The 25,998-nt window shown below is 46.5% G+C and overlaps 1 protein-coding gene across 8 annotated transcripts; it reads right to left on the reverse strand.

Moving 5' to 3' along the window:
- Window positions 1–150: 150 nt before the first annotated feature.
- On the reverse strand, window positions 151–10,198 carry LOC137844936 (zinc finger protein 502-like). 8 transcript variants are annotated; one of them, XM_068661712.1, is made up of 4 exons: window positions 9,704–10,198; window positions 9,235–9,317; window positions 3,789–3,895; window positions 151–2,532 (listed from the first exon to the last, which is right to left on the reverse strand). In XM_068661712.1, exon 4 carries the CDS (start codon window positions 2,519–2,521, stop codon window positions 1,106–1,108), a length of 1,416 nt encoding a protein of 471 aa, XP_068517813.1. In that variant the 5' UTR covers window positions 2,522–2,532; window positions 3,789–3,895; window positions 9,235–9,317; window positions 9,704–10,198; the 3' UTR covers window positions 151–1,105. The 8 variants fall into 8 exon arrangements, with proteins under 8 accessions (XP_068517813.1, XP_068517778.1, XP_068517807.1 ...); XM_068661677.1 differs by having other exon boundaries at window positions 151–2,535; window positions 9,704–10,196; XM_068661706.1 differs by lacking the exon at window positions 9,235–9,317.
- Between the last annotated feature and the right edge of the window lie 15,800 nt (window positions 10,199–25,998).

A 25,998-nucleotide genomic window follows, 5' to 3' on the forward strand; every position in this document is an offset into this window, starting at 1 on the left:
GTGTGGGGGCTCGGTGCCGCTCGCTGACAGAAAAAGCAGGGTTGTACGCACGGAGAGCACCAGGGGGGTTATTTGAGGGGGGAAACGCGCACCCCGTGATAAAACACGGCGATATGAAGCGGGTTTGTGGAAAGCACAATCATTAACGTACTGATAAATGTAAATCTGGTGGTTCCTCGCTGTTAACGCTGAGTTGTATGTGTCAATACTTGACAAACAGGGAGGTAAAAGAGTTCTCCAGCATAAAAAAAATAACTTTAAAAATTGCAAACAGTCTCTGGACTGCCCATAGGAACCCATCATGTCTGCTGGATACAGCTCAGACATCTAGAGGAATACTTATTTTTTGGTTAAATGAGGTAAGGCCACGTTTTTGCCCAGGTTTTGTTGCTGTCCCCAGTCGGAAGATGTACCAAACCAGAGGACACATTTTGGGGAAGCTGCCAGAGACAGCAACAGGCGGTGTTACAACAAGAAATGTTTGCACAGCCGCGTTTTCTGGGAGCAGCCGCATTGCTTTTGCTTTGCTCAGGTGTTGTACAAACCAGACTTTGCACATGGAGGTAGCAATTCGTTGTAAGATTGGGAAGAGAAAGCAAAGACAAACAGGCTGAGGTTCAGGTCCCAAGTCTCAGACTGCAAGAATGCAAAGTGCCTTGTCAAACACTGAGTAAACTTACCACAGCCATGGAAAATAAGAAAGTTTCTAAGACTACTGCAGCATCTAACAAGCCAAAGTTTTCAATCAGAGCCAGCATGGAACTTTTAATTTTCATCTTTTATTTAGCAGAAAAGTTCTTTTAAAAGCCTGATTCTTCCATTTGTATTCTACCACGTATTCATAGTCAGCAAATTACCCAGAACTTGATCCCCCTTCCTCGGGCTCTCAGCACTCTTCCTAAATCACCAATATGCAGCTCTTACGACTAGCTCCACGACCTCCTAATCTCCTAATGGTTTTGGTACCACAGGGATTAGGCACCCAGCCCAGATACTAGAGCTGCAGGTAGTCCCCAGTCAGTCTTTTCCCACTGTTTCTCAGCACCCACGCTGTCCATGTGCCCGCAGACACAACCAAATACTGATTTTAGTTCCCGCTCCAGCCCTATGGGAGAAGAGAGCGGGCAGAAAGAGTTCTCCGACCCAGCGTGCATTTATAAGGCTTCTTGGCCACGTGGATTTTCAGATGCACTTTCAGCGTCGAGCTTTTCCGGAAGCGTTTCCCACACTCACCACACTCATAGGGCTTGGCTCCTGCATGGATCCTCAGGTGCGCACCGAGGGCCGAGCTATGCCGGAAGGTTTTCCCGCATTCCTCGCACTTGTAGGGTCTCTCCCCACGGTGGATCCTCAGGTGGACGTTGAGCGCTGAGCTCCGTCGGAAGCTGTCCCCACACTCCACACAGATGTAGGGCCGCTCCTCCGCGTGCGTGGTCTGGTGCTTGACGAGAGCGGGGTGGTCGCTGCACCTCCTGCCGCACTCGGCGCACTGGTAGGGGCTGGGCAAGAGGCCGCCGTGGTACACGGGCACGGCCTTTCCCCCGTGGATGCGGCGATGCGTGGTGAGCGCCGAGCTCTGGCTGAAGCTCTTCCCGCACACGGGGCATTTGTAGGGTTTCTCGCCCGTGTGCGTTCGCATGTGGGTCACCAGCGAGGAGCTCTGGCGGAAGGTTTTGCCACACTCGGTGCACTCGTAGGGTTTCTCTCCAGTGTGGATCCTCTGATGCCGAATGATGGCCGAGCTGTCCCGGAAACGCTTCCCGCACTCCTGGCACTTGTGGGGCTTCTCTCCGGTGTGGACCCTGCGGTGTATGATCAGGGAGGAGCGGTCGCTGAAGCTTTTCTCACAGCGGGGGCAGTGAAACGGTTTCTCGCCCTTGTGGCTCCTCTGGTGGACGATGAGATGGGAGTTCTGGCTGAAGCTCTTCCCGCATTCGTTGCACTGGTAGTGCCTCTCTCCCGTGTGGGTGCGCTGGTGCCTGATCACGTTGGACCTCTGGCTGAAGCTCTTCTCACACTCGTTGCACTGGTAGGGCTTCTCGCCGGTGTGGATCCGCTGGTGTTTGACCAGGTCCGAGTTGCGGTTGAAGCTCTTCCCACATTCGGAGCAGCTGAAGGGTTTCTCTGTCAGGTGGATCCTCTGGTGCTGGCTGAGGTACGAGCTCCGGCTGAAGCTCTTCCCACACTCGGGACACTCGTAGGTTTTCTCCCCCCCCTGCTGAATCCAAACGTTCCCACACACGGCAGGGTCTGGCTTGTCCCCAGCAAGGATAACCTTGCTGATGGGGCTGCCGCCACCGTCCTCGCACTCCCACACTGCCATCACACAGGGAGTTACCGTTCGCTGCCTCTTTCCAAAAGAGGGCTCCACCTTGTTTTCTGTCTCCAGCTCCTGCTTGCAGCCTTGTCTTTCATCAGCGTCCTGCAGGGTATCTCCTGTGAGCCTTCTGGAGGGGAACGGGTGCAGTTCAGCTCTCGCAGGACTTCCCTGACGAAGCTGGCCCTTCTGTGCATCACCCATGGTCCTGCCACCTGCTGGAGTGAACAGAGGAACTAGCAGTGAATAATCCCTGCAGCTTCTCTGAAGGAGAGGACCAAAAGGGGCAACCTGCTGCAGGTCAGCCACCGCTAGCCAACAGCTCAGGAGCCAGCCCCTCGGTTTCTTCTCTGGGCAGAGGGAAGGCACCAAGAGGGAGAAGCACGGGAAGGGAGCGTGACCTGGGAACAGGCGGCCACTGTGGCACAGGTTGCAAAGAGGGTCCTCTGCCATAAAGTCACAGCCCTAACAGATGAGCCCTATCACTTGCTTGTCCTCAAACTTCCCACATCTAGCGACGCTAGGGAAACATCATCACTGCTCTACTCAGCAGCCCCCAAGCACATAATTCTCTTCCCACTTCTCTTCCTGTTGCCTATGAATCATTGCTCTTCTCCAGCATTCCCATGCTTAATCAAGGAAGGAAGCAGACACCACCACAGGAACACCCTCCCCTGCTAAGCAGACTGTTTTTCTTTCCTCTTTCCAGCTGTAGACCTTTTCCTTAAAGAGAAAACCCTACATATTCTGCAGCAAACTACATCTAGGTTTTGTCTACAGAACAGACAGGCAATTGAATGGAACAATCAACTGTTTTGTTAATCAAGCATGGAAACGAGACTGAAACATTTTGAGGCTCCTGGCTTTTTATTAGTTGCACTGGTATGGAGAACACAACTGGGAAATGAATCCTAGCAGATTAGCTGGAAGGCACTGCTTGCAAAGTTAACATCCTCATCTTACGTGTGGGAGGTCAGAATCTGGGAAGAATGCAGCAGGATGAACCCCTCCAGTTTTGATTCAGCTGATCTGCTGATTTTGGAAGACAACACACTGGTTATACCAATTTCCAAAGTTCTTACAACACGCAGGGCTGAGAAGCATTTGCAGTACAAATAAAACAATAGCACTGGCCCAAGGCATGGACCTCAAGACAGCTAATTGACCAACAAAGCATTAAAAATATTGTCAGAGTGAAAGGAATAGAAAGCCACACTGGTTATTTTTGCCTTTTACAATTCTGAGTATAGTCTTTGCTGAAAAATGCACAAGATTTGATTTCATTAAGATTCCCTAGGACTGTGTTTCATCTTTAGCATACCCTGCCTATGAATCTTCCTGAAAGCAGAGTCTATATAATACAGGAGCAAAAGAAACTGGATGAGTGCGAAGTATGCAGCAAAGCACACGCCAAATTTCCAGCATTCGCTTTTTTCTTTCTTTTCCAGACATGCACTATTCAATTTCTCACCTTGTGAGCAATATCTCTGCTGCCTCAGTGTGTAGTTGCTCCTGGCCACAAAGCTGTTTCTCTTCACTCCATCCAGGAGGTCAAAGCAAAGTCAGGGCTGGCAGCTCCTGATCAGAGAAAGAAAACAGATGTAACAAATAACAGACCTAACAGCAGTGTTGTAGGCTGAGATTACAAGCGAGTAAGTATTTAGGAAACAAAAGCAACCTAGGCCGGAGGAAAATGATGCTCAGAAGCATGAGGCAGGGGCCCTGCCTGTTCTGCCACAAACGCCGTGAGGCCGGCGCTCAGGTCTGCTGGCCAGGGAAGCTCACACAACAAAGACAGGGTTAACTGCACGTGCCACAGAGGGCTGCCCGGCAGCTTGATGAGCTTTATAATAAAACAGAGTTGCCTCAAGCCGTTTTCTCTCTGTCACCTTTCCTTCCTGTGAGCTAAATGAGAACACGATGCAGTCCCATCCTGCAGGCAGAGAGAAAACAGCCACGCTGCTTTCTGCATCTGCCCGGAGTCCCCTGCCTTGCTTCACTGGAGGAGGATTTTGCTCGCTCACCCTCGGAGGCTCAGCCAGGCACAAACAGGGCTAGGAAAGAGAAGAGATTTCAGTCTGCTCACACATGATGTGAATTTCCCGTCCTGTGCTCCAGCCAAACGGCAGTTTGCTTGCTTCATTCCTGGCTGAGCTGACAGGGCTGGCGGCAAGCACTGACAACCCGCCACACACACCTGCTCACGCATGAGCAGTGACACAGGCTCGTTTGGACAGCTCTGAGCACCAGCATGCTCTCCCCCTCCTCAAGGACCTCTTTTCGGAGCAGAAGTGTGCTGTGCAGGAGTGGGTGCTGTGGGGTGGCAAACTAGGTCACCTAGATAGCTTTGCACCATGTGCAGCAGCAGAAGACAAAGGCATTTTAAGATGCTGACTTCTGGACGCCTAGAAAGGTACGGGTTAGAGAAAGAAGACGCTTAAAAACTGCAAAGGTGAATACCAGCTCTGTAAAGGCATCGCGCCTCTTTAGCCACGAGGAATCCCACTGATTTTAGGAGGGGAGAGATGTCCTTCTGCTTCAGTCCCTTTCTGCTACCATCCCAGAGCAGCTCCAAGCCGGTGACAGCAAAGGAACTGCCCCGTGAAGGACACGGGCAGCCGAGGACAGTTGAGTCCCCAAGACCACAACCCGTGGTGAGGCAGAAGCGTGGAGAGAGTATTCTGACAGGAACCCAACACGGGGTGGGGGACAACAGAACAAGGAACAGAGGTGTCTGTGACACGGGGAAACCAGAATGTGCTCCCCCAGCTCCGCTGGGACAGGAGGAGGAGGAGGAGGAGTAGGCAACGCCTCTGTCTGCTCGGGGCCGCCTCAGGTAGCGCGCACGGTGCCATGTCAGCCACGTGGGCTTTCCTACTCCTGTCCGGTGAGTAGGAAACATCTCCCCTGCAGGTCAGGGCCTAAGTGAGGATTTCCTTTGGAGATGCTACTTTGTTCATCGAGGAGAGCTGAGGATTGACTGAGGAGCCAAGGGAGGGGGACTCGGAGCTCGACACAGCTGGGCAGAGGCTGGAGATGTGAGACAGGCTGGCACGTAGAGCAGAAACGGGAGCAATGGCAGGGATTTGGGTTTGAACCACCAGCCAGGAAGGGAAGAACCGGCCAGATGAGCAGGTAGAGGAGGCAGGAGAGCTGAGAGAGGGCCTTGGTTAAGGACAAACATGAGCGGGACGAAACGGACTGAAAGGCCTGGCCCATCAGGCCACATCCTAGCAGGAGGCTGTGGCGTGGTCCTGTATTTCCTGGTCTCCTCAGCCCCCACTTTCTGCAGATTTCCACAAAGCCATTTGGCAAAGCGTCTCATTCTCACCTAATGCTGTCTCACAGAGGGCTCGATAACCTCTGTGATCATTTCAAGGCGGAAGACTGCACACTTTGGTGTGATCCTGCTGCATCTACAGGCACACAGATATTAAGAAGATTGCACAGATGTTAACAAGATAGAGGCCATGAGGAAATTTTTAAGTTTGCTTTTACCAAAAAAAAAAAGAAGAAAAAAATAAAAGGGACATGATAGGTTAACAGACTACTCCAGAGAATGCTTAGAGCATGCCTAAATCACATTCAGTTTGCAACTTTAGATGTGTTCCCCCTGTGCATTGACATAGTAATAGCTCTTTAATCCAGCTTCTCTTTTTTCACACGGGTTTTGGCTTCTTTAGACCCAAGATGGCCAACGCCTTTGTAATGAGCAGCTCTTCGTTAAGCTATTCAGTGAAGTTAAGGGTTATGTCACCCTCACTGTTCAGTGTTTGACTGATTTATTTGCTGATCCCATTTGAATGACTCATTTCCTCGTGAACTTTTCATATACTCTATGTTTCAGTGCTTCACAGCTATTAATTGGTTTATAGTGATTTTGTGAATGGCAAAATGAGGGCAGAGAAGGATTAAAGTTAAAAATATCCACTACTTCTAGAATCTCGGTTTGAGATGCCTCAGCCCTGTCTTCTCCGAGCGCACATGCTAATGTAGCACTAACACTCAAAATACAGCACATGCAGATTCCAAAACTGCAAAAGACTTCAGCCTTCCTATAAATGGCAGCCCACAAGGTAATGAAAATGCCATTAATAATGTGCTGAGAAACCTGGTACTTGCCTCGCATCACACGCAAGCCTCTGTGGTGTAGCCAGGAATAAAAACTCCTTCTTGGGAGAGCCTCCACAAAACCACCCCTCCTCTTCCAGCCTTCTTCTTTTTTATACACCTTCCCAACTGGGGGAAGTGAGGCAGGTGTCTCGAATGCAGCATGAGCCTAACCTGGAAAACTCTGATTCCCTGGGCGGGTCCAATCTCTGCAGTGAAGGAACTGGCAGTCCTAAGGAGAGGAGAATAGCTTGCTGCGTACTTAAAAAATGTATAAAAAACATATGCACAAGGAGATGAAACTAAGATTGCACACGGCAGTTTCACTTGGGCACATCTAACTTCCAAATGTTTGATTTCGACAGCTCTCATAATGTTCTGTACAGGGAAGAACTGGCTTTAAGTTTTGCGTATGGGTTCAGTGAATGCTTGGACCATTTCAAGGGCATACACATATCTGTTGGGGCATGCCCCATTAACACCAGGGGTCAGGATACACTGACCCAGAGGAGGAGAACTTGCAGACACAAAAATCTTGAAAGGAAACCATCTCCTTTCTCCAGCCCTGACAGCAGAGCTAAATTTCCAGTTCCAGCCATGACTTCCAAGACCTTTCTCCCAGCTCAGGACCTCAGCCTCCAGAGGTTTTGGTCAAAGCCCTTCAGCCACGTACTCTCTCTTAAGTACTACCCCCGTGTTAGCAGGGGGCTGACAATGTCTAAACCCCAGATCTTGACCCTGTTCCGCCATTTACGATGTTGTTTACCTCCCACCAGCGCTCTCAGGCTGGGGCTGCGCTGCCGGCCCCCAGGGTGTGCAGGCACAGCAGCCAGGAGCGCCGCTCTCCAGCCACGAGTACCGCCGCTTCTTCAGGGCCCTGCGGGTCGCCCACCACGCCACCACCGCCTGCCACCTGCGCGCACTGTACGGCTGCCAGAACCCCCTGGTCCGGAGGCTGGATGAGTATGAAAACCACGGAGTGATCCCCAAAGGTAAAGCCAGCTGTAACTGCCAGGGGCTGTCCTTTGACAGCGAGGTTGCTGCTGGTGGGACCTCAGCACCGGAGTTTATCACCAAGGCTGTGTCTTCGTTTGCCTCTTCGTAGGGCCCGTATGCTCTGAGCTGCCAGGAACTCCTTTCTTCCCCAACTTCTGCGCCTTTGCTTCTTATCGCTGTACTATGAAATGGTACTTCATTAAGGTGAGTTTTTTAGCTATTTCCTGAAGATCCTGGTGTGCTCTGGGCAGTGACAGGTTGAACGGGAGTGTCCTGAAAATGAGGACATGGGAAAGCAGGAGGCCAAAAGACAGGGAAGACAGAAGGGGGCTGTGGGCAGCCCACCTTCCAGGGGCACCCACAGCAGGCTGACCAGCTTGCGCAGATGGCATCTTACACAGATGCAGACAATTGCCAAGGTGGAAGCATTGGGGAAGGTATTCTTGGAGAAAATGAACCTCTGAGGACCATCTCAGCCCTTATGTCCAGCTCTCACCCCCCAACAAGGTGAGATAACCAGGCTACTGCAGGGGAAAGGCTGACTCGTGTTGGCTATAACAGGCAAGGAAAGAGGAAAACTGGGAGTGATAAAAGAGACTTATGGCAAGGGAAGGTGATGGAGGTTTCTCCCCTCCTCGGGCCTGTAAAGAAGCTCACCTTTACAACTCATCTTTGCATGTTCACCTCACAGAACAGGGGTACAGCTGGGGGGCTGCTCCCCAGGTGCACTGCCTCTACAGAGGTACATTTCTCCCCCACAGAGGACTGCATGCCCAGGAGAAGGCAATGCTGAGCTGGGCAGCACAGGAACCTTCAACACGACCATGAGCAGCGATGCAGTGTTGTCTAGTATCTTCCGTTCCCAGCCCATTTTTCCCACCTCTCCTACAAGCGCCCAGCCAGCCGGCTCCAAACGCTACATGGAAGTAGCTGTGGTCTCCAGCTCCTTACCCGAGGGCTCACCAGAGCTGACGAGCATCCAACAGAGCCCTTCTGACCCCCATGCCTCAGAGGTGACAGTCAGTGGCCAGCAGCAGGGGCAGCTGCCCATCAGTGACATCCAGGATCTCCTCCTGAGGCTGCAGGATACCAACGTGCAGAGTTTGATGCAGAAACTGCAGCAGATGATGGCCATGGGGAAGGCGGTGGGGGAGGAGGAGTTGCAGGCTGTCGCCCTAAAGCTGCTGATGGCCCTGAACAACGCAAACGTGTCCTAGGAAGGAGTCCTGAGGCAGCAGCAAAGTTGATGGTGCTTCCCCAGGCCAACAGTATGGGAAGCAAGGAGAAAAGGCGCAAGGGAAAATCCAGGCACCCAAAATGGTATCGCTCAGGATTCAGAGAAAGACATTATCCTCTTGAAAGTAACTGTACTGAATGTATATTGTCCTCTCCCACACAAACTGCTCACCCACCACTGCTCAGTCTAGGAGATCGCTATTCTTGGACAAGGCAAGATGGAAAAAAATTGCTCTTTTCGTACATGTGGCTGTACCACCACCGTCGCTGGGGTTTTTATATCCTTCAATGAATGCCACGGGAGAACACTGGCCTTCCTTCCTCAAGGACAGGTGTTTCTGCTGGGCAGCATTACGGGAAGAGCCTTCTTTGGAAATGTGTGTGAATACCCACACACATACACACGAGGGGTGCTCTACATGCAGAAGGCCTTACCCTGCAGGGGAACTGCTTGTTCTGGTTGTCTATTTCTGCAATAGATTCTGTTAAATGCACAGTAGCCATAGCGAGAAACTCCTGTCTCTCAGAAAATAAGTAACGGAGCCACATTATTAAGCAAAACCCTGTGAAGTTACCTGCTAACAGCAGAGTGGAAACTGAGGGAACCACCTCCGGCTGTCTGCACCTCCACTCGCTCGCAGTTCAGAGCCACCATCCTCTGAGGGCAGTCCTTAGATCTCCTTCCTTTTTTATTTTTTTTTATTTTTTCCCCAATTACCCACCAAAGCAGCCTTAACACCGCAGCCCCGCTTCCCCCTGCCCCCCCATGCGACCCCCGCGAGCATCTCCCCCCACCCCCAGCCGTGACAAAGCCCTCCCCGCTCCCCCGACCCCACAGCCCTCTACCCCCGACCCCCAACCCCACACCCTCGATGGGGTCCCGGGGCCGAGAGCAGGCACCCCCACAGAACTGGGCACCCCCACAGGGCTGAGGCTCCCCCCCAGCAGCGGGAGGGCTCCACGGCGGCTCCCTCAGCCCCGGGGGGAACCGCGCTGCCTCCCGCTCCCTCAGCGCGGCCCCGCGCCCGCTGTGGCGCCACTTACCGCGGGCGGGCGGCGGCCATGGGGCCGGGGCCGTGTGAGGGGCGCCTCAGCCCAGCTCAGCTCAGCTCGGCTCGGCTTGGCTGGGCTCGGCTGGGCTCGGAGCGGTGTGGCCGGGCCCGCTCGCCGCCCTTAGCCCTTGGCTGCGCCGCCGCAGCGGGGACGGGAGGGGGCGTGCGGCCCGCGGGCTGCTAGGGGTTGGTTGTGGGGCTGAGGGGACCCCGGGTCCTGGGGAGGGGTCTGAGCCTCGGGGGTGGGGAGGCGGTTGGGAAATGAGCTGCGTAATTCGGGGGGCTTAATATAAAATAAATACTGGGTAAAGAGCGGGCTGTGTCCTTGTGTCTTACTGCACCACCGAGTGGGCTCATCGGTCTCAGCACCTTTTCCAGAGGGGTTCCTGAGTGCACAGCCCGGGCTCCTGAGGTGCCCGATACACGCAGCTTGAGCAAACCCAGACTTTGCAGCCTCCCTGCTGCTCAGAAAAGGACTTTGCACAGGCAGCACGTTGCCTCTCCTCAGCCCTGCCCCAGCTGCTTTCATCTGGAGATGCTTCTCCCTCCTGGGGCGGGCAGGTGATGTTAATATCGCTGGTAGGGGAAACCTCCCCAGCTGTGCTCAAAGCCCAGCTACCAGAGCACAGCTTCACACAGAGAGGGGCAAAGCCCTCCTCTGCCTTGTACTGTAAAAGATTCCCCTCCAGCATAGCTCTGGTAACAGACCTGAAGGGGCTGGGGAAAAAATCTTGCTTTAACAACATTTTCTATTAAAAGCATATTATGGAAAACTTAAATTATCACTTGCTAATTTGTGCTGATCGGTATTTCACAGTAAGAGCATTGGTGTTATCAGAGCTTGCCATGTGATTTACAAGCCCAAGCCTGGTTATCGCCCATGGCCTCTGCTGAAATCTTCCGCCGTCTGCTTTTCCCCGGTGTGTTGTTTTCTGCCTCCTGAGAGCGTGCCTCAGTGAGCATACCCTGTTTGGCTGCCTTGCATCTTAAGCAGAACTGCCAGCTGAATTTTTTGAAGTAATACCAGGGCATTAGCTAAATGTCCTCGATCAGTTTAAACACTACCCAGAAAACCTCCTATTTCAAACTCAAAATAAGGACCTTATGGTCCTGCATCTTACTGTTCGCCAGAATATTGTCCCGGTGTGCCCTGTGAGCCTGCTATCAATCTAAATAGGCTGCACCCTTCCTTTGGCAGCTGTTAGCTTCAGCAGCCCAGACATTGTCCATACAAATGAAACAACGCAGCAGGCTTACATAAAAGCAGAAATTGTGAAAATGCAACAAGTCATCCCTTCACTAGCCCCACAAAGTTCCACCTCTTTCCCCATAGCTGTTGTCAGCTACAAATGAATGTTAAGATGTGCTGAACTCACTCCATAACCAAGAGATTTCATAGCACGTTTGGGAAGAGGGCATCTCCACACCTTTTCAACACGGTTTCTGACAGCAATCCCACAGAGAGACGTAACCTCAGGACCCACCGGTGTGCAGCCCAACCAAGCAGCTTTCATATCTTCAGCACGCTGCTGCCGGTCCATTCCCTGCACTGGTAACAGCTGGTTACAGCGGGTGGAGATTTTCTTCACCAGGGCATTCAACAGCAGCTACAAAGCAGCCTTCCCGAAGTGCCATGTATGGCACATTAAGCCTTTGCAAAGCTTTATGCATCTCTGCTTTCTGTAACTCCTTCCTCTGCACCGTGAGACACCTGTGGACAAAAAAAAAAAAAAAAAAAAAAAAAAAAAAAGTAGAGTTCGTCATCAGACAACAGAAAATGGCTTTTCTGAGCCATATTACCTCTCATTCCTCCTACCTTTACCACAAATCAAGTCTTACAATATTTTATTCTGAAACTGAGGGCAAGGGCTATTAATTCCAGAGAACAGCGTGTCACACATCACCTTTCACTGATTTTCTCTCTGCCTGAAGGTTAATAGCAACAGTAACTGTATTTCACTGTATAGTAATGGGTGAAAAAGACACTTTAAACATTACAATTTAAATATAAAAGAAACTGAAATTGAGGAAAAAGGCTAACAAGCTTTACTATGCTTCTTCATGACTAGACAGAAATGTCCAGATCAGCCTCCTCAGCCTGTACTTCACAAAGGATCCCCATCACAAGTTCTCACCCCTTATTTGCTTTTTTTTTTTTTTTTTTTTTTTAATATTTCAGCAGTAATAGGGTCACTATTTTCGAGCTTCCTTGATGGATAAGGTCTTTGGCAGTCTCACAGATCTTAAAAACACCTCCCTTCATTTAAGGACTCCAGTCTTTAAAAAAATCTTCTTTTTTAATTATGAGGTAAAAAATGTCCAACAACCCACCATGCATTAGAAGGGAATACCTTACATCGTCTCAGACATGAAAACAGAATCAACAATTCCCAATGCAGTGAACCTGATTTCATTAGCATTTTTTTGCCAATATTCTGAAACTGCTGTTCTTTTTCAAATCAGACTAAAGCTGGGTCAATTATTCCAGCTCCCTGTGAAATGAACAGTTCTGTGTCTGAAGCTGGCTACCTTAAGGCTGAAAGCCTTAATTATTTGTTTGCCCAGTAGGCAGTCTTTCAAAGCAGGCAAGATCTGATTTAGTATTTTATAGGTGTGTTACTTTAGAGATTTTCAGAAAACCAAGAGATATGTAGATGTGTCAACAAGGAACTCTGGTGTCTTTGCAGATAACTTTCAAAGAAAACAGAGCACTAAAACATTCCGAAATACACGGTAAGAAGTCTCTCAGAGCCCTTGCTCTGCTCCTAGAGCAATGCTTTGAGGACTGTGAGAAACAGTCAGGTTTATTTTTCCACAAGCTTAAAAAAACAAAAAACAAAAATCAAACAAACAAACAAAAAACTTGTTTTTCCTAACTTCCACATGCGTAGCTGAGGAGTCCCATTACTTTCACAAGCAATAGAAAAGTAAATCTCTGACTTGTCGATGAGGCATTCAGATTCTGCCTCTCGGTGACCACAAATCTGATTATTCAGGTCTCAGCAGCCAAGTGGCAGCAGTTGCTTATAACAAACACCCAAATGCATGGCATTGAAGGGCTGCAATTGGGAGAAAATGGTGCTGAAGGGCAACCTGTCAGCATGCAAGCAGTAAACCCAATTACTGTGATTTATACTCATAACCTGCAAAACTAATGATAACATCTTCAGTTTTAAGTGAAGGATGAAAATTCATGAGTCCAGGTCTCAAAACCCTCTAGCATGTTGTCTCTAGCAATAGTAGGTAAGGAATATGAGGCAGTTACATGCTGTAAATCTCCTATAGGCATTGCAAAAAACATGAAGTGGAAGATTAGGGCAGGGTAGAGGGAAAAGAGATCATTTCTTTTAGTGTTCACCCCTGTGAGGTGCATCTGCCCTAAGAAAAGCTTACAACCAACCTTCAGCTGGCAGGGAGGGGTTTCTGAGGCCCCAAATGGTTGTGATACACCATACAACATAACCACTCCAAAGAAAGGCAAGAGGAGCCACAAGACAGGACAGGGAGGTTTACACTCCACTGGAGGTCACAAATAACACATCAGAAACCCTATTAATCCCCATATGCTCTGGTACAACACAGTGGCCATGGAGTTCATCTCTCATCAGTATGAAACAAAGGTATTATCCAAGTGTGTTTCCTGGAAATACAGCCTGGTACACATGGACATCACTGCTTTTCTCCCAGATAAATGCCCAAGGCAGTGGGTTGTGAGCATGGTGAAACTCCAGCCAGAGGAATGGGACCTTGCAGTCAGTCAGTCCCACGTCTGCTGGGACGGACACCTGGGAGCTGTTGTCCTCCACTCAGAAGGGCAGGAGCTCTGCCGAGGTGTTGCTTGTGCCAGAGAGCACCACTGGGGATAGAGATGAGTTAGTGAGAATGACACAGGTGGGAAGATACAGGCTTGCAAATGCTTGAAAAGTTACTTTCAGCTGTTCTTTAAATGCTTGAACCACAGTTTAAAAATAAAAATCCCAGACTAAGAGCATCCAACCATCAAAGTTCAAAATGCAATTTCAGTAGGGTTTGCAGCAGGAAAAGTTCATGCAAGTGTATCATACAGCAGGCAAGCAAAGTATAGGTACCAGAACAGGCTTCTTTGCCCCAGGTCCTCTTAAATCCAATCCTCTCACCTTAATCCTCTTAATAATACCTCCATCTTCCTTATTTTGTTGCTGTTGTGTTTGTTTATTTGTCTTCCTGTTATGGTTCTTACGAAAACTAAAAATAAAATGGCATTACCTGCCTTAACAGCATACAAAATGCCTTTCAGGAGCTCCTACTTTTTCTGCCTTTTTTTTTTTTTTTTTTCTTTCTTTCAGACACTACATCTGCAGGTTTCATCTCCATCTTCTTTTTGGCTCCCAAAAGCCCATCCTTCAGGAGCTTGTACTCTGAAGGTGTAAGAAGCAATCTCCTTGGCAGGCAGAGCTCTGTGAGTCCACAAAGCCTCGTTCTGTATGCAGACTGTGTCTCTTTGCATTTAATACCTTTGTTCCCCATGAACTAGTGTGACTCTTGCACAGCTTCATCTGTATTTACAGGCACCCAGATGAGCTATATCTATACTATACCTATACTATTAAGCCTGCTTCTCAACCGCCTCTTCAAATAAAGGGAGATTGACCGTGTTTTAAAGGCATTTTCTTTTAGATCTGGTAGCTTTTTAAAGAAATCTCAAGTATCTTAATTCCATTTTTCCAGTAGACCTTTCCATACACGATATGTGGGACTAGATGTTACAGGGTTGAATCCCCCCTGTCATCCCTTGCAAATGGTTGAAAATCCCGTCCTTTGAGCCATGGCCAGTCATTCAGCCCCTTCCACCACTCCCCATGTGGCAAATGCAGATGCACTGGGCATTACAACATATACTAATGCTAAATTCCCTACAGAACAGCCGCGGGGAAAGGCGAATGGTGATCTGACTCTGCAGTGTAGTCTCTGCCAGCAAAGCAGAGCGTAAATGTATCTACACTTGCTTCAGACCGTGGTTGTTATTTGCCCCGATCTATCAGCACGAGTTCTATTCTTTTCCAGGTCGATATTTTGAACAAACAGCTCATTCTTACAGCTTCCTTTATCTCTGAGTTTTTATGAAGCTGCTACTTGTACATACCTTATGCTTTCCATTTGCATTTTCCATACCCACATGAGCCCGCTGAATTCTCCAAAGAATATCAGATTTCACTGCACTTTGCACTGCTATTGTTACCTCCAAAGACCAGGCCATTCTTCACAGCAAACCCCGGTTTGAATTGGTAATGTGAGCTTGCTGTGTAATTCCCCAACTCCTTTGCAGTGACAACCTTAATGCCTTTTTACAATCTCTCATCTTTTACTTGTGCCTCTGCAAATTTATTCCACATTTTCGAGAGCGAGCAATTCCCTTTTCTCATATTTATATGCATTGTATTTCTGGTTTCCTTTATCTTATATGTCATGTTTTCAAACCTAATATTGGCTCTTTGTTTCCAGCAGCTATAACAAACTAAATATACAACATGGAATATTTGAGCAGGGCAAGTATATATCTGGGCTGGCTTGCTCAGACCTGTTCTCACTGCTCCTCCAAAGGAGGCAATGTCATCTTCTTCACGGCCCACTTATTCTTTTCATCCCTGGCACCAGCAAGAAATTAAAGTGCGGGGATCAGACCTAAGCACTGCAGTGAGAAAGTGAGAACGGAGCGGAGGAGAAGCACTGCCAGAGGACAGGCAAAAATGGAATATTAGAGGGGAAAAAGAAGCCCTGCAGAGGCAGGAAAGGGCAGACCAGGGCTCTGCTGCTGCCCCAGAGAGGTCCCAGCTTGCAGAAGCCCCTTGCAACCGACTTAAGTTCTTGTATAAAATCACAAGATTTTCAGACAGACAACTGAAGGAAAACCTCAGGTCTCACAAGAAAAAAGAATCCCAGAAGACAGAAAGCATTGCCTCTCCACCCCACGCTGCCAGCTGCTTGTAGTAACATCCAGTCCTGCAGCCATTGGCTTTATATAGGGACAAGGTAGGTCACTCTCTAACCCTCTTGGGTCACTCTCTAACCAGTCAGGTCCACACTAACACTGCACTGTACCCACCCTTTGGGGAAGGGAGGTGCTATCTCAAGCTTTGCTTTTCCCAGACCGTTATCCCAAAAACCAGTCATTCTATGTGGTGTTACAGGTCTGCTGTATAATTGACACATGGAGCAGTTGATATCAATACAATTATTTGATGCGTAGGTATTATCACAGCTGGATGCAAGAATAAACTCAGTCTCCTGCTCGTCAGGAAGACCAGCCTAGAAGCACTTACCATCAAGACTTCTGTGAATTCTGTGAACAATTTTCCAAGATCCTCCATGGTATTCTAAATCTGAATTTTATCAAGGTGAATGGTTAAACTAGCAGTTAGGATCTTGCTCCTAAACTACTTAATTAAGTCTCACACATAGCTTAATGACGTTACTTACTTCACTGTCTCGGAACTAATCCATAAGCCTAAGGAGTTTACGGGTATATTTTGTACTACAGCCCCTGTGAATTCTCAAGGACAAAGTGGAATGAACTGCTTAATTTTCTCGTTAACATGTTGGATGTGCTTTTTGTACAGCACCAGGGTTGAACTTGGAACTAGAACTGCCCTGAACACACGGGTAAAGGTTCAAAGGCCACCGTACAGGTCTAAAAATGCAGTCAAAATGTGTAGAGTAACTTGATGTCTGTGATACCAGGAGCCTTGCTGTAGTCTTCAAACTGATATATTCAGTAAGTCCCAGCTTTATAATTAAAAATACTGGTACAGTTTCGTGTTCCTGATATTGCAAGTACACAGACAGATTTTCCTTTTCCATGCCAGCATCAAGTGTGAAATCCAGCTTCTTTCCTTCAGTCTGGTATCTGCGAGGCAGCTTCATGCACGTCCTGCTTGCACGCAGCTCTCAGAGTGCACCACCTCTGCTGCATTTCTAAGGTGAGCTTTGGCATGACTCCTTCTGATTGCTACCAGTCCTGGTCCATTTGTTTTTTGCTTTTGCAAAGCAGAAGACACAGCTGGATGCCAGACTTGCCACAGACCAGATGTATCCCACATTCTGACTGTACTATTCTGAGATCATCTAAAGCAAGACCAATTGCTTACTGAGGGAGTTCCCTTCAACTTTTTCTCTGAGCTGGGACATGAGCTTACTCTGCACTGTCCAAAGGCAGCTTTGGTAGGATTCATGACAAGAACCAAGTCTTTCCCTACATCTGTGAGCTTCTTTGCAATTGATTTTCTGTTTAGAGAAAATTTAAGGTTCATTAGTCTATACCTTCTAAAATTTCCCCAAATCCCCCCCCCCCTTTTTTTTTCATAGAGTAGTCTCCAGTTCAGCGCACTCCAAGGGTGAAATTTCATTTCTATTCACAACATGACCTGTACCCAATGAATGCCTTGTTAGGAGTTTGGGTGTGGTTTACTCCCATTTCATTTAGCTTGATTCAACCCTACTGTTAGTACAGTGATTTGCTCTGCTTTTATTATAGATCTTTTCAAACGTAATAGAGGAATTAAGGTTCCTGTCGGGACCATGCAGTCAGAGGTGCCTTACGTTACTATTAATTCAATTATTGCAATTATTTTAGTACCAGGTTTTATAAGAGCTTTAATAAAGTCCTCCATGTTGCCCCTACAACCAGTGCTGGGAACATTAGGGATTTTATTTCATATGCATAATATGAAATGTTTTTTCTCCACACCTGAAAAGTTTTCTTAGCACATAGCACTGCCATTTTTTTACCATGGTATATTTTCTTTATTATTTGAAGCACAGAAATGACAGGAATGTAAAATTACAGAATTTTCTCAAAGTTATAGGGTGCATCTATAGCCTTTCATGGCAGTATATAATCTTAGACCACAAAAGAGCGACACAGGGACTGAAGCAAAAAATACCATGGCAGGAGTGCAATGTTCTGATTCTTATTTATACATACCAGAGCAATCTCATTTTCTTTTTAGTTATTCAATGGACTATCTACAACGGCTTACTGCCTGCTGGGTAATGGTTCCTTTCTAATCAATTTTAGATTATTTTTCTCCATATTTACTCATATCTTCCTTCACAGCCCTTTTAAACCAAAATCAATTTCATTTTGCCTCAAACTGCCATCCTGGCTGTGCAAGGATAGACTCTTCAAATGCGTTCCTGGAATCCCAATTAGAGCCTGTTCATCCTGGTCTTAGGCAGGGGCGCACACAACACATTCAGCTCCTCTGGGAGCCTGCCCAAGGCACTTCATCACCACCCATGATTAAGTTCACAACTGCGACATCTGCATGGGGATCCCAAACAACTCTGGGGGCTGAGCTTTATGTTTCAGGCATCCCAAGTGTGCTCTCACACCCAGCAGGACGAGCCCATCCCCAGGTGCTCTTCCAGCAGTTCTGTGCCCAGCTACCACATGCACTGCTATGCCAAGCCCAGCTGTATAGCAGTGTCCTGCTGTGGCCAAAATGCACTTATTCCTACCCTGCCTTTGCATTGCACTGAACAAAAACAACATGTAGGTCTGGGAATGGGTTAACATAAGGTGAATGCAGGTCCTCCTCTTGCAGCAGGGACACCCCACGCCTTCTGAAGGTGTCCACGTGTCCATCACTGAAGCCCAGTGAAGAGTGGACTGTCTGAGGTGATAGATCTACACTCATGTAGTCTCTAACTTATTTATGGACTCTCAGTGCTGTGGGATGGAGACGTACATTTGCATGAGTTTCATCCATGCAAGAGCAGTGCTTTTTTTAAGGTGCAATTTTTAAGATGAAACTGGAGAAAAACCCCCAAAAAACTAGGTTCTCCTAAAGATTAGGATCTCCTGGATGTCTCAGTGCTGGACTTCTGTACAAATGAAAGCCACTTTCTTCTCTGTAGTAGAGAAGTTAAAAGAAATAACTGCAGTGTGAGGGAAAACAATGCTGTTGTAAAGAAATATGAAAGAGTCTAGACACCAGCACCAATGCTGAAAGAGATGAGGCAGATTTCACATAATGGATGGGGAGAGATATAGAAAGGGGAAAAAAGCCAAACCTTCAGAGGTCTGAAAAAGGTAGTAGCACAAATATTATTTATGTGTATGCAGGTAAATCCTGTTCTTTTCCTCCATCAGTAATTTATTGTAATAAATTAGGGGAAACTGCTGATAAGGTTTGAAAGTACAGATATCCTCAGTTGTTTTTCCTGGCCAGGCATAAAGCTGACTGCATCCTGAGATAATGGAGGTGAACTGGCTTACAGGTGAGAAAAAATTTAATGTTGACTTTTCATCTGAGCACCTTACCCACCACTGGGCTGGCCTGACAGCCCATGAAGCCTGAGAGCCCCTTTTAGGACTCTGATTTCTGCCATTTGGGCAAGAGAATGGAAGAAGCTCAAAGGCAACCTTAGAGGTCCTTAGATAGCCTCAGAGGTCATGCTGCTTTTGTATGGGTATACCACAAGTAAACTGTGGTTGTGTGTGGATCCCCAAAACCTACCCTGACAGCAGCCAGCCTTAAGAAAATCCCTGTCATCCTTTCAGTCTGGCAGCACTGTGAATGAGCCGATGCCCCCCTGGGATGGTGTTCCCCAAACCATCTAAACACACACCCTCTCTCACCTTCCTTGGTTAATCTGTCTTCAAGTGATATCCTTAAATGTTCACACTGTGATTAGACTTTCAAGATCAGATTCCATGTAATTTGAATATGTCCCTCAACATTACCAAATCAAGCTAATTTCATTTTATTCCTTAGGTTTCAGAGATACTATATTTTTTTTTTTTTTTTTTTTGCCATTGAAGTTTAAAAATTATCTATGTGAAGAGTGCTTTGCAGACAAGAAAGGCATAAGAAAAACTCTTTTCTTAGAAGTATGATGCAGTAATGAATTTGTATGTAAAAAAAAATGGAGAAAGCACCTCTCTAAAGGGCTGTTCTATGCTTGTTTGGACAGTAACTCCTGGGGAAGCCAGCAGGTTTCCATTAAAAAAGAAATATGATGAGAAAAGATAAGCCCAGGTTAGTGGTACTCAGGTAGATGCCTATTTGCTTAAGCATCTTTTCATCTTAGAGATCCTCAGAGAAGAGGAGGAATCATGTTTAAGAATAAGAGCAAGTATCTGAATGTAGTGCCTAGTGTGAGAAAAAAATCTGTATGAAAGCTTAAAATCTGACTTCTCTGCAGGAGTTCTTTTTTGAATGGTTGGATGTCATCTTCCACCTAAGGGAAGGACAATGAAAATAGAAACAAAAGAGAGAGAGAGAATAACAGAAATTAGAGAGGAAAATTGTGAGGATGCAGGAGGCAAAAAAAAAAAATGGGAAAAAAAGACAAAAGTAGTTTAAATAGAAAGCAACTAAAAATGGAGGCAGCAAATAGGCAAAAGAGGAGAAAAGAAGGATCAGCTTCCCGGGACAAGAATGAAGGTGGCCGATATTTTTATGAGGCCACTCTAACAAAAACGTCTATGAGGCCACAACATCAAGTGTCTTGGAGCTCAAGGAGGTTCCTGGTGACTGGAAAAAGACCTGTGTCACACATCTCCAAGAAGGGCAGAATCTCCTGGATCTCGGCAGTGAGATGTCAATGGTGCCTTTCATAACGTATGTTAGTAAACATAGGTCCCTAAATTTGATTTACGCAACGCAGTGCAATTCTTGCCCTGATGAGAATAGTTCTGGATAACTAGAGAGTAAAAAAAGTCTGTTGTAAACTATTGGGCTTCTACACGTGGTTAATAAATCATGTTTTATTGGGTGATTTTTACTGTATATTTGAAAAGCGCCATGCATTTATTATAGCAATGGTTCTCAGAAAGGTTAAATGTGTTGCTGTGAAGAAAATGTATTACAAACCTGATATTGCTGGAGGGGCAAGTGCTCTTTTCCAAGAAACAAAAACAAGCTAAGGTCTTGAAAAATGCCAGGCAGGAGCAGGGCACTCACAGTGAGATGCACATGCTTCGTCCCTTGACAGCAGAAATAAATTTGAGGAGAAACAGAATTACTGCTTCAGATGAGGCTGGGCAGTTCTCAGAACATCACGGCAGTGCTAGCAGCTCAGTGTAAGTATGCCTGAAATTAGGTCTTCAGCTAAATGAAAAGCTGGAAAACTAAGTTGCTACTACTTAGGCAGGCCTCGTTCTTGCATGTCTGTAAATTACGGTTCCATTAGGATAAAAAAAAAAAAAAAAAAAGAAATTTAAACAAGTCCTCAGACACCTTCTTCACTACTTTGCTGCCAGTAATGAAGTTAAAGCTGATGTTGTAAAGCAATTTAACAGCACTTTACAATCTGAGATGCGAGGTATTTTACAACCCACCACACTTTCTGCTGCTTTGACGTGCTAACTGCAGCTCTCACAGAAATGCATACTACAGCCCTGAGGTTGTGACTATGGTGTACTCCCAGAAGGTTTAGGAAACTATTTATAGGAAGTTTTCTAAAGAAAGAGACACTCTGTCTTTTTAAGAAAAGGAACCATCTGAAAGTATCTAAATCCAAGGAACTATCAAGCAAGTTTATGGATGGCTGTTCACTGATGACATTTTCACGGTGACTGAAAGCATTAACCTGTCATGGGGAATCACTTATCAAACAAAAGACTACAAGGGTGGGGTCATTCTTTGTTATTTTTACTGTGAAGAATCACGAAGCACTCGTGCCAAACTGATTGATGTTTGCTGGACTGGAAGAGTTGCACCTCTAAAAACAGAGAAGGGAGAAGAAAGTGTTTGTTGTTCAATTGATGGGAATGGCTTCCTAAGTCCCACACGTGGGAGGCTATTTCCCATGTCTGCACGCATACTTTCTGGAAAAAATATGTAACAAGGAGGTTTCCATCACTCTTCCCAGCAAAGCACCTGGGGATTCCCACAAAACACCAGTCTACAGTTAGTTACACCTTTGGGTCCCTTGGGAAAACAGTGTAATGGAAACACACCGGCTCTATGACTGGAAAGCACTATTTTTCCAGATCTCTTATTTGGGTAAGAAGTAGATAGACTGTGTGGTCATGGCTTTCGTTTAGTCCTCCAGGTATTGCTGTTCCGAATGTTATCATGGTGGCCCATAACTTCCAAGCTAGCCCTGATGGATGAGGTGCTTGGATATAAACTAACCCAAAAGCTTTGTGTAGCATTCAGGCATTTTTCACCACATTATCCAATGGACACCAATACATTGCAACATCCTTTTTACTTCTCTTCCTGCAGACATGTCCAAGCCATTCAACTTCTTGTAGCCATAAGCAGGCCATGAAGAATGGCAGTGCTTTAGAGGTCATTTGCATTGCATACTTACCCAGGACATAAAAAGCCAACAGGTTTGTGACTGCTGCTTACAACCATTCACATTTTATTCCTGTGAGTGAACATCCTACTGGCACCAAGTCACCGCAGTAATTCCAGGCTAGAACTATTTCATTGTTATTTTGGCAAGGTGATGATTGAACTGTATCTCCCAAAACCTCTGAAGAAATTTTAAAAAATACTTAGACTAGTAAGTATTGTGATGGTGAAAATTATGGAGATCCCAAACAATTGTGTTGCCTGGAGGGAGTATTTCTCCTTAGAACACGGGATTCTTTGTGATCTATGAAGGAAGGGTTATTCTTTGACAAACTGCCCCTAGGGGAGAGAAAGATGTGGAGACTTCTAACTGCTCTGTTAAAACAACCATATAAAACACTGCCAAAGATGTTGCAGGGTGTGTTTTCAAAACCATTTTCAGTAAGGGAGTGAATCTGCTGTACAGAAGATTTTAAGAAGTCTCATAGAAAAACACATATTAACCCAACACAGAGGATATTTGTAAGCCTCACAGAAACAACGCTGTGAAAACATCCAGTCTGCCACAAATTAAAAACTTAGAATAAGCTGGGAAGAAAGACGAAGAGCTCTCCTGAGGGCGAAAGGGATGGTTAAAGATGGCTTCTCTCACCACAGGTCTAAAGAGTGCACTAAATCTAAAACACACCTGTTCCAAATAACTCCCATAAAGACCAGGAAAGAGAAAGAAAAACCTATGCATAGAGGCTCCAGTAATCAAAACGACAGCAAAATTTAGCTTTAGTCCAGTATATCTCCCATTATTCCATCGGTAGTTTTTTAGACAATATCTTCTATTACACGTGCTTTTTTACAAGGGTCCTATATTTTTTTAGGGGCTTTGTCAAAAGCATGCTTCCTTTTAAGACAGCGAAAGCTGCTTCTGAGATGGCTGCTCCTAAATTGTCTAAGGCAGAACAGAATATAGCTTTCTTCCATCGGGGGAGGGAGGGGATGAGCAGGTTTAAGAGGATCATATTTCTTTTAATGTAGCTGGACAGGTTTTCTTTCAGCAGAAGTAGATTTAAAAAGTGTTTGTTGCTATATCATCTCATTTCATACTCAGAAATTGCTTTTTAGAAAATATAAACCAGTAGGCAATATAGAAGGGAAAGGCAACACTTAATCTCAGACTCTGGGGCGTAAAAGCATTTAACTCCGGTGCTGCATATTTGCAGCGTTTGCTGTTCGCATCCTCAAAAGCTTCTAGAAGGAACAGAATGACGCAGGTTGTATTCCCATGAACAGTGACTTCTCTAGTCCAAAATAAGTTTTATCAAGGGAACAGATATAATACAGGTTGCAGAGATGGACACATCTAGCACTGGCTGCGGCTTGTTTCCAAGAGAACCAAGCACTGTTATCATGAATGCATTGCATAATGAAATCTCAAGATCTGAGGAAAACAGCCAGTGAAAGAGCTCATCAATATCTCCCACACTAGCTGGGTTGGAAGATTTATCCCTCAGCCAGCTTCCTCTCAGATGGGAAGCCACGGAGCTGTTTGTCGCTCAGCAGGCTCCATCCCTATCACACGGTTCTGTTAAAGCGCCTCATCTCACATACAGAAACCAACAGCAAGCTCATTTTCTTTTTCCTCAATCTGAGCACTACCTGGGACAACACACAGCTTCTAAAATAGATGCAGGATTATTTGTTTGTTTTCCCCTCCAGCTGGAGGCCAATCCATAGCAGTGTCCCCAGGGGCTGACAGTGGGGCTGGTACTGTTTAACATCATCACTAATGACCTGTGTGAGGAGGCATTCAAACCTGGGAGGAGTGGTTGATACACCAGAGGGTTGTGCTGCCATCCAGAAGGACCTCGTCAGGCTGGAGACATGGGCTGACAGGAACCTCAGCAAGGCAAAGTCCTGCACTTGAGGAGGAACAACCCCATGTACCAGTACATACTGGGAGAAAGAAGGATCAACAGGCTCTTATCCATGCATATGAATATCTCATAAGAGGTAGTAAAGAAGGCAGAGCAAGGCACTTCTTGCATTGGAATGATAAAAAAAAATGGGCTGAAAAACAGGAAATTCTGCTTAGAAGAAAGAAAAACTTACTTATTTATTATGAGGGTGGTTGGATACTGGCACAGGCTGACCAGAGGAGTCATGGAGTCTCCATCCTTGGAGATACTCAAACCCAACTAGACACTCCCCTTGGCAACCTGTTCCAGGTGACCCAACTCCGAGCAAGAGCTTGTTCTGGAAACCTCCAGAGATGCTTTCACACCTCAGTGATTCTGCAGCGATCACGGTCAGCCTGACCCCAGGCAGCCCGACCAACCAGGCTCGCTCTCAGGGAGACCTCTGCCTGAGGCAGCAGTCAGCATCGACCTTTTTAGAGCACTTCTGTGCCAGATGCTAGTCCAGAGCTACAATAAAGGTTAGCCCTAGAACAGCAAGTAAACCTCTAGTAGGCTTTCAATGCACCAGTTTTTGATGATCCTAATTCTCAAGATGAGTCAGAGTTGGAAGTTTTGCTGAACTCTAGATTAGGGTGTCTCAGGAGACCAAGAGAAACTTTATGATTTTATTCTGTTGGCCAGTAGAGGGAGGAAAGAGAGAGAAAATGGAAAGAAAGTCATTCGTGATTTTCTGAAGGCTGAATATCAATTCTCTTTCATACTGGCACCAGGACTTGGCAGCCTCAGGGCCAAACCCTTGCTCATCAGAGCTATGATAATAGATAAAACCACAGGAGCTGTAGTCATTCTTCAGGCACTCTCGGCACGTGGAACAACCTGCTATGTGGCTAATATCAAGGAGTGAATCCAGCTGTAATCCTTGCTGACAGCTGACTTATCATTGTCGTAAGTGGACTCAGCACAGGTTTCCCTACACCCAGAATTGCATTTGATGCATTAAAGCCTGCCTCATTAGTTTTTTTCCCCCCTAGCAAGGTTGTGAAGTGATCAAATACAACCCCTCTGTCCATTTACAAGGATGTTCTCTGATAGAAAGTGAGGAGAAAGTTTCCTCCCAGCAACTACCCCTGAACTGTGTCCTGGACCGAATGGGGAGGGCAGCAAGATCCTCCTTGTGCCCTAAAATGCCTGTTGCTTTCAACATCTCTCCACTGTTCTCTTCTCTAGCCTTCTGCTACCCTACTGCAAGGCAAAGTAAGGACTTGCTAAGTGTTTCGTTCACGTTATATATAATACTAAAACAAGTAATTTTAGCCTGGGTCTGCCCACCAATTCTAGCAGCTACATTTATATGCTGTGGTTTGGGATGTTATTTTTCACCCTGGCTACATAGCAACAGCTTATAAGTGATAAATTTAATGATGAGTGTTATTGATGGAAAAAAAAATAGGAAAATTATAATTTGATCTAAAATTAGACCATCCATGTCTGCGTCTGAGTCCAAATACTGTTATTCACTTGGTTCTGGCCCCAGCACAAGTAGGACACAGGCTGCACTGCTGCACCAACACTATTCTAAAGTAAAGCTGTATGAGCTGCACCAGACATGTTCATTAGTCCCTCTTCTCCTCCAGAAGTCCACGCTGGCACTTTTAATAGAGTTCTGGTCACAAGATAACATTTCCAGGAGCACATAAATGGTGTAGAGTCCCAAGTGCAATTTTCAGAACCGAAAGTATGGTGTGTAAAAGCCAGTCAGTCAATCAACCCTCAGCGACAGTTTCTCCTGCATGTAATTGCCTCGTAACTGGCCCTTCGGAAAAATCTTGCTCAGGCTTGAGCCTGGATCCTGATTGAGATGTCTGTGAAACTGCTGCCTGAGATTTGCAACTTGCTCTGCACACTCAGTTACTCAGATAAAAACCTTTTCTAGAGTGTGAAAAGCACATACCCTTTAGAAATCTTCCAATAGAAAAATGATGAAGAGTCTCTCTCGGTCCTTGCTTTGTTGTTTTAACGGGTCAAAAGTTCCTCCCAGCTGCATTTCACAGCAAGTGAAGAAACGTGTGTTGTGTGGCACAGTT

The sequence above is a fragment of the Anas acuta genome, chromosome 1 (assembly GCF_963932015.1).
Source record: "Anas acuta chromosome 1, bAnaAcu1.1, whole genome shotgun sequence".
Lineage (NCBI taxonomy): Eukaryota > Metazoa > Chordata > Aves > Anseriformes > Anatidae > Anas > Anas acuta.

Excerpts from the sequence above, each read along its gene's own strand:
- LOC137844936 (XM_068661706.1), bottom strand. The coding sequence starts at position 2,521 with ATGGGTGATGCACAGAAGGGCCAGCTTCGTCAGGGAAGTCCTGCGAGA.